General features: G+C 39.9%; 2 protein-coding genes across 2 annotated transcripts in view; one reads left to right on the forward strand and one right to left on the reverse strand.

Moving 5' to 3' along the window:
* The window catches only part of SARC_03700 (hypothetical protein), a gene marked incomplete at its 5' end in the record, with an annotated part of 6,084 nt that extends 2,041 nt beyond the window's left edge, over positions 1-4,043 (reverse strand). Inside the window, 6 exons of the mRNA XM_014302499.1 lie at positions 355-454; positions 712-819; positions 1,431-1,570; positions 1,925-2,159; positions 3,213-3,273; positions 3,652-4,043. Of these exons, the coding sequence (XP_014157974.1) occupies positions 355-454; positions 712-819; positions 1,431-1,570; positions 1,925-2,159; positions 3,213-3,273; positions 3,652-4,043 (1,036 nt within the window). The remainder of the gene's footprint in view (positions 1-354; positions 455-711; positions 820-1,430; positions 1,571-1,924; positions 2,160-3,212; positions 3,274-3,651) is intronic.
* Positions 4,044-6,695: 2,652 nt separating this feature from the next.
* On the forward strand, positions 6,696-7,736 carry SARC_03701 (hypothetical protein; the record flags this gene model as incomplete). The annotated part of the gene is made up of 1 exon (XM_014302500.1): positions 6,696-7,736. One exon carries the CDS (start codon positions 6,696-6,698, stop codon positions 7,734-7,736), a length of 1,041 nt encoding a protein of 346 aa, XP_014157975.1.
* Positions 7,737-7,925: the final 189 nt, after the last annotated feature.

Raw genomic sequence — 7,925 nt, forward strand, 5'->3', positions numbered from 1 at the left:
TATATAGATATAGATATATATGCCGAGGATGACGCTGGTAAATTGCTACGCTCATGCGGTCGTCAGACAAAAGACAAAATCGTATCGCAACTATTGTCATGCTGAGAGGAACCTATAAATAACTCGTTCGATGCAGAAACACTGCTGAGTCCATGGCTCATCACGCAAAATCGTTACACCACAGGCCACCATGATAACTGTTACCACTCTGTTCTGCTATAACATTCAGCACCGCACAAATTTGATCATTGCAAGCCACTTTTCACCTCATGTGTTCACTCAGCGTTGACGACATTCACCACAACACATATCTGATTACTGCAATCTAAATTGGCACCACGTATGTCCACTCACCATTCTTGACACTCAGCACCAAACGATGGGTGGGTACGTGTCCCCAGTTCTCCCCAAGTGCCGGAACTAGTTTACCGTGGGAGGCACTTCCGTGTTGAATCTGCATGACAGACAATGTGTTTGCTGACATGAAAATTGCGCATATCAAAATCATCATTACGACTAATATGCCACAAGCGCATGTGTGCACGACGAATATGTGCACAAATAAGTTTGAGGATCTACAGAGCAATCGGTAAAATTCTATGGAAAGGGTATACGACAACAGTTTTAGCTCCAAAAACATAGATGAACCGCTCAAATTCTCGAGCCCAAGGGAATGGCAAGCTATAGACCATGTCCGAATGCAAAACTCACCTTGGTGGTAGTTTGATTGACGACTACGACAGCACTTGTATTGCATAGTGTAATCATGGTCAGACTCTGAGCCATCTGATGCAACAAACGGGTGCGCGAGCCGATGTCCTAAATGTGTACAAAGAACACGAACAAGAATAAGAAACCAAAAAATAATTTCAGTGACTTTGAGAAAGAAGTGTATCATGCTTTGATACCTTGCTTTTTAAATTCTGACCTGCCTCAATACAAAGGGGGGCCAACGATATCTAACATAGCGTGATCTCTGGGCAGACACGGGGATGATGAGGTTTGGACTCTACAACGCCATGAACGTTTTACATTCCGAGCGAGCAAAATATAAGAAAAAGAGGACCAATATGATCGAGTTAACTGAATGTTGTGAATAGGTACATACAATCGATAAGGAGTCTCACACACACGCGAGCATATACATACATACATCCATATTATATATATATATATATATATATGTATATATATATATGTATTTACATATATATATAAATTTATCTATACATACATATATATATATATATATATGTATATATATATATATATATATATATATATATACATATATATATATATATATATATATATATATATATACATATACATACAGATATATATATATATATATATATACATACATACATACATACATACACACACACACACACATATATATATATATATATATGTAGCCTTCAACTTACATTTGCTTTGCCTCTGAAGTGAAAAGCGATGCTGTCGATGACCACCACACACACTTTGGGGTGAGCCTCTATAAAGCTAGGGATTTGATATAGCAAGGCAAGCTGTTCCAGATGATTCTGAACTCGGAAATAGTGAATGGCTGATATATTTGCATAGGAAACATACGAGTCACAGATTAGAGTATAGTCCAGACAAGAGATACTGCCAGACGTGAAAAGCTCGCGAGTACAAGTTTGCTGTGAGCATGAAAGGGTGTTCGTGAGCATAGCTGTTTGTAGACACCGATGCGTAGCATGTCAATGCAGTACTCCAACCGTGCAAAGAATTTACAGCCTATGCCATAGTAGGTGGCAGTTCGTAACAGCCATATAACAGAGCTAGTAAACTCCCCAATAAAGCCTTGAGCTTTCAGTTAGAGTTTTGCAGCCAGCATAGCATGTTCCTTCAGCTAATACTAATAAATGGAAGGCACATGGCCCACATCACTACTCACCCGACAACACAGAGCTGACCGAATCTTCACTACCCGTCTCCACCAGTGCAGCCAGGGCTATCTCAGCGATCCGGTCCACTACGAAGCTTCCCTCTGTGTCAATGTACACCGCTTCACCACCAACGCCCCCGAATTCAGCCTTTAAACAGGCATTAACTGCCAGCTGCATGCACAGTTGCGTTTTGCCACACCCGGGAGCCCCGCTGAACTCGGTGATAGCTCCTCGCTGCACACCCTGTGCGAGTGAGGGAAGGTACGTGTGTGAGGGTAGAAAAGAGACAACATACACAAGTATACAGAAGGGTATGAAGTATCAATACTATCAATACAGAAAGCGAAATACACATACGAGCGCACATAAACATCATTGAAAAGAAATTATGGCCGGTAAAAACGATGGTGAGTGTACAACAGGGCAATGAAACCTCTACAAATCATGTCCAACGCATCGGGTGAAGGCTTATGGTCCTGGGTACATGTGGGCTAGTACCTGAGCCGTAGTTGGGTCTTCACTTAGAATATACAGGTGAATTGTGATATTATTTGACATCAATGAACACCTGTGTGCCTTGCATTCCTTTTGTAATATATATAAATAGCTTGGATCTGCACAGCAACCTCCAAGATCCGTGTGGATGGATTCATATCTCAACACATGCAACATATGCAGATACGCTCATACTTAAGTATGGTATGCATATATAAATATAAATTTGTCTAACATTATACATACACATATTTATTGAGTATGTTACCTGCATGGGTATGTTATTGATGATATATCGCGTGCAGAAGTTCACAAGTATACTTTCTCAAGTACATCAATTAGGTACAAGGCATACTTCTCAAGAGGACATCTAGAGAGTATGACATTATTGCACATACGATTTTGTGTCCCAAGTTCACCTATGGAAACTAGCATTCAATATCAAGAAGCACAAATCAAGCATGAGATTCAGATAGTCATACATCCGACCAGAACTTTAACAGTAATGAACCCCTGGGGTGTCACATATTTACTATACAATTTGTATCCGAGCAGAAAAATTCGAAGCTTTCCACCACGTACACATATGCAAAAGCGCTTTGGCACCGTCACCGTTGTGACTTTTCATGATGTATTATCGTTGCACTTGCACACTGAAAAACACTCAATTTGACTTCACGACACCGCCATTCATCTGTTATTCTGAGTGACGACCATAACTATATAAGCTACCCTCCTACAAAGCATATTTAAACAACATATACTGTATCAATACACACACACAGCCGTTTTCATACATACCATCTGTACATCATCGTCGCTTGCACCTGCACGTGGACATAGCAGGTGGTCTAATTCGAAACTGTTGCAAGATAATCACGTTTTACATTGAGCGTCATAATTTATCGTCAGCACAGCCCCTCGTTGTGTATTGAAGCTTAATTCTGAGATAATATACGGAAGATTACTGTGTAATTATTTACGTAAACGCAATATTCTATGTATGCTCAAATAAAGAATATAGAGAAAATACAGAGAACACGCGAATGCATCCACTCAACATGATTCTTCATCGTCAAATCTTCACTACCACACACAGTGACTACCCCAGAACAGACGATAGTCTACAAAATACAATGAAATATAATAATTATCATTTCTATTCTCGGCGACCATAGGCTAATCTTTCTTTATTAGTTCCTTTACTAAAAAACCGCACGTTCTCCACACTCAGACTCACCTTCCGGTAGAGATGCATATACGGCGCCGCTCGTTCAAAAGCACTTGGTATGCGGTTAAACTGTTACCAATGCCTGTTCTACTGACGGGAAAGGCCACACTAGTCGTATCAAGTGTGATAACTTTAGCACTCGCAATGGTATTCTTGGCACTAGCTCTCTCTGCTTCGCCAATTTTACCGGCGGATTGAACTATAGCTGTATCCGTTACAGTGTTATTACATGCCTTGACAGATCGAATCAAATCCAAGGCGTCTATCCGAGATACTTTCAGTTCATCAGCTAAGTCCACAGCTGACAATTGTGTCACATCGTTTGCGTATACAAACCCTGCACGGTGCAGGAGCTTGATGTGCGAGGCCGACAGGGGCAGAGACTCTATACTGCGCTCCATCGTGTAATGGTGAATATTCTAGATGAACGAGCACTAAACCATGCTTGTCAGGTTACATGTATGAGACAATATTATAGCACAACCCCGTACTGTGACGGGTACAAGTATACTTCACAAATCAGCGCTGGTTCGTGTTCGAACACGTGCATGCCCAAAATACAGCGTGTTCTTGCAGTGTGAAGATTGGCATAGCATATCAGATGCACATGCTAAAACATTTCAAAGAAATATGGCGAATCATCCGCTTAGACTTACCAAGCTTCCGACCACTTGCTCGCAGCTATATGTTTGCAATCCCAGCCAACCTGTCCGTGCGTCGCAATAAATATATGGAGCATGCTGCACAGTACACAGTTGCACATCGCACAGCAGAAGAACAGGCAAAAACAACACGATTTTGTATTCGTTTTTGTTTTTGGGTCTTGATTTTGTTTTTTTTGCTGAATATACAAAATGGCAGTTCGGTCCTTATGCTTTTTGTTCTGAGTTCATTTCTGACTCAACTTGTGGAGTTCGTCTTTATATCCTATATATCTATAGATGTATATATATATTCTCTTCTTGTGTCTATCAAGAGGGCTATGATTTTTTTTTGGATTATATTTTTCAAAAACTAATATTCATAGCCTTCTAAAATAAATACATATATGTAGACATTTTTGGTATTTGTAGACATTTTTGGTATTTGTTTCTTTATAAAATAAATCTGAACTATCGCCAGGGGATTGAATTGGGCCAAAAAATATGAAGCGTTCCGGATTTTATAAATCTGGATTTCTATTTATTCCCAATATTGTTTGGCAAATTACAAGATTAAATATTTGCCATTATGTTAAAGTGATCTGCGAATGTTGCAAGGTTGTAGTACAAGTGGAACACCTTCTATGCTTAGGAGTCTAACACTACATCGGAATCCTCCAGAACGCGATTATTGGGTCTAAATATGAACAATTAGTGAAGTTTCAATGTTGTCGAAGCCATATAATTGAATATGCATACCAAATGGATGTCATTGACCGACATGCATGCTCGGGAATGGTGATTTTGAGCTAGTATAATAAGCCCTCTATACCACAATGATGGATATTGAACTAATAATACTTAATTATATTAGATATGAGATTTCTTAAAAAATTTAAACGGCTAATATGCGACCTTGATGTTCAAGATTTGCAAGATTTGGCAGGTCGAAAAGTGCACTATCCTCTGCATGTATCGATACATATCTGCATGAACCAATAGAGCTATTTATCAACTTGGCGCCTTCGCAAAATTCTTTTGAAATGTTTCAGAAAAAAAGTCTAGAAAAACTATATTGGGATTTTATCTAAAACCGAAATTTTTAAAATAAAAATACATTGTTAGATTTTAGGGGTGGTTCTAAAAAAATGTATAATTTTCAGAAGGCTATGCATTAAATACTTACTAGAGTAGACTAGCTCTACTATAGTAGAGAGACTAGAGTGTAGAGAGACAGGGAGTCAGGGACACGGTCTCCACAGGGTTCAGGCCCAGGCCCCAGGGACACAGGGGTTTCCGCTTTGAAGTCCATTTATGACTTTATGTGTGTACATATTTTTCTTTCTTTCTTTTGTTAGAAAAAAACAAATGCAAATTCAAAAGGATAAAGCATATCATACCTATTACCTCTACTACTACTACTCTACTAGCCGCCTCTGGCGAGTAAATATTTCATATATTAAAAGATTGAACAAGATACAGATTACAGAAGTATGAAATAATAATAAAAACATATAGGATCTGGATGATGCTGACTCTTGTTGGACGTCGGCACTCGGCAATGCGGCATCGGCCAGTTCCGGGTTTAGCTCATTTGTGAACACTTATAAAGTATGTTGTAGTTCTGGTATTAAAAACGAAAGTATGTATCAAATTCTCGTGCTAAAAATACAAATTGATATAAATCCAAGATGTTGTTCGGCTATGTCGCAATAGTTTTCAAAATTTGTCGTAATATCGACGAAATATGCTCTCGCAAAAGATGGAATATCTGAGTCGGTTGTCTGTCGTCATTAGTTATTCTGTTTTGAAAATATACCAATCTAAAGCTGTTCAGTGCTAAAGGGTGGGTGGATTGAAAATTTGAAATATTAAAGATTGCTCGATTAGGGCTGTGGGTTGCCCTTGCACATGTGCTCCATGCTTGTCCAATCATGATCTGCATGTACTGCATCTATATTTGTAAAAATGAAACAATTGTTATAAAAAAAATAAAGCACACTTTGAAAGCTTTTGACTCTTGAGGAAACTGTCATGTCAAAACTCAAAACTCAGAACTGATATTTAACTATCAGACTCATTTGTATATACGAGTGCACAATTGTACATATATATATTACAAACAAGGCATTCATTACTCCATAGTCCAAAGCAATGTTGAGATTAGTAACTGTAAGTGCACTGTCGCTGTTAGTGAGTGCGAACTCGGTCAGAGACACGTGTTGTGATGTGGAAATAAATGGCGACTGTTCAACTTCCAGTCTCTCGACGATAGTTTCAAGGGCAGCATCGGGAGATGTTATCACTGTTAACAAAGATGTTACCGTCTCCAGTCCGATTAACATAGAAGTGACGGAGCTCAAAATTAAAGGTGGCACATGCAGTACATCTACACCCACAATTTTTGTCGACATGAGTAGTGAAAATTCCGCCGAGTCTGTTGCTGCTTTCCGATCCACAAAAGATTATCAAGATATCGAATTTGTGAATATCAGATTCACACGACCCAACGATGCATCAGACGGCGATTATGGTACCGCTCTATACTTGGATAATCCTGTCAAGCTGTCCGTCAAGGGTTGTATCTTTGAGGGGTTGAGATCTCCTCTAAATGGTGGTTCGGCAATATACGTCAAGACTCTCACCGACACGTCGAACTTTGATGCTGACACTAAATTTATTGGCAACCGGGTTGACTCCGGTGGGTGTATCCCTCCAGTATGTACTCCAGCAGGTTGGTCAACGGGAGAAGTATGTCCAGATAAGTGTTGGGGCGGGGGCGGAGCTTTATGGATTGGCTCTTGCTTTGGCAGTACTGTGATCAACATTAAGGCTGATTTTGTAGAAAACGTGCACGAGTTCGCTCATGGCATGGGAGGCGCATTGTTCATAGACTATATGCAGTGCAAGTTGAATATCAATGGAAACTACGAGAGAAATAGTGCATCAGATGGTGGGGCGATACATGTTGAGGGTGTGATAGCGGATGGTGTCATGAATGTAGACGCAACTTTTACTGACAACTTAGCTCCAAATGAGCTTTTCGACCCAAGCGAAACGCAGTTCGGGGCACGAGGGGCAGCCGTCAGAGTAAGGGATGTTGGGGAAGATTCAAAAGTCAACATCAAGGGCAAATATACTGGGAACAAAGTTGAGGGTAGAGGTGCGGTTTCGTCTTTCAATCATATCTCCGGCAACGTAGTTTTAGATGTAGATGCTCGCAATAATGAAGCCATGCGCGGCGCGATAGCATCTAACTGGAGAACTGTAACGGGAAAGTTCATCATCCTTGCGGATTCCGTGATAAAAAACAACGAGGCGACCGAACGACCGGCTAGCCAGATTCTAGACTTTCCCGGAGTATCGCTTCAATTGAATGGGACCCAATACGACGCAGCGACAGCAGATGGATCGAATTTTGTCGTGTCGGAAGATTTTATATCACAAGCGTGATGCCATCCGATACTATGATTGACAGTAAATCTACAGGCACACTTGGCTTTATTTACCTTCCAAGCGTACATTAGGTTTTTGCATGCCCACCGGTCAATTTGCGCACTTGTTTGTTGGCAAAGAATGGTTGTTATATATCTATCTGCCGTATATTATATATATATATATATATATATATATATATTTATA

The sequence above is a fragment of the Sphaeroforma arctica genome (assembly GCF_001186125.1).
Source record: "Sphaeroforma arctica JP610 unplaced genomic scaffold supercont1.194, whole genome shotgun sequence".
In the NCBI taxonomy this organism is placed as follows: domain Eukaryota; class Ichthyosporea; order Ichthyophonida; genus Sphaeroforma; species Sphaeroforma arctica.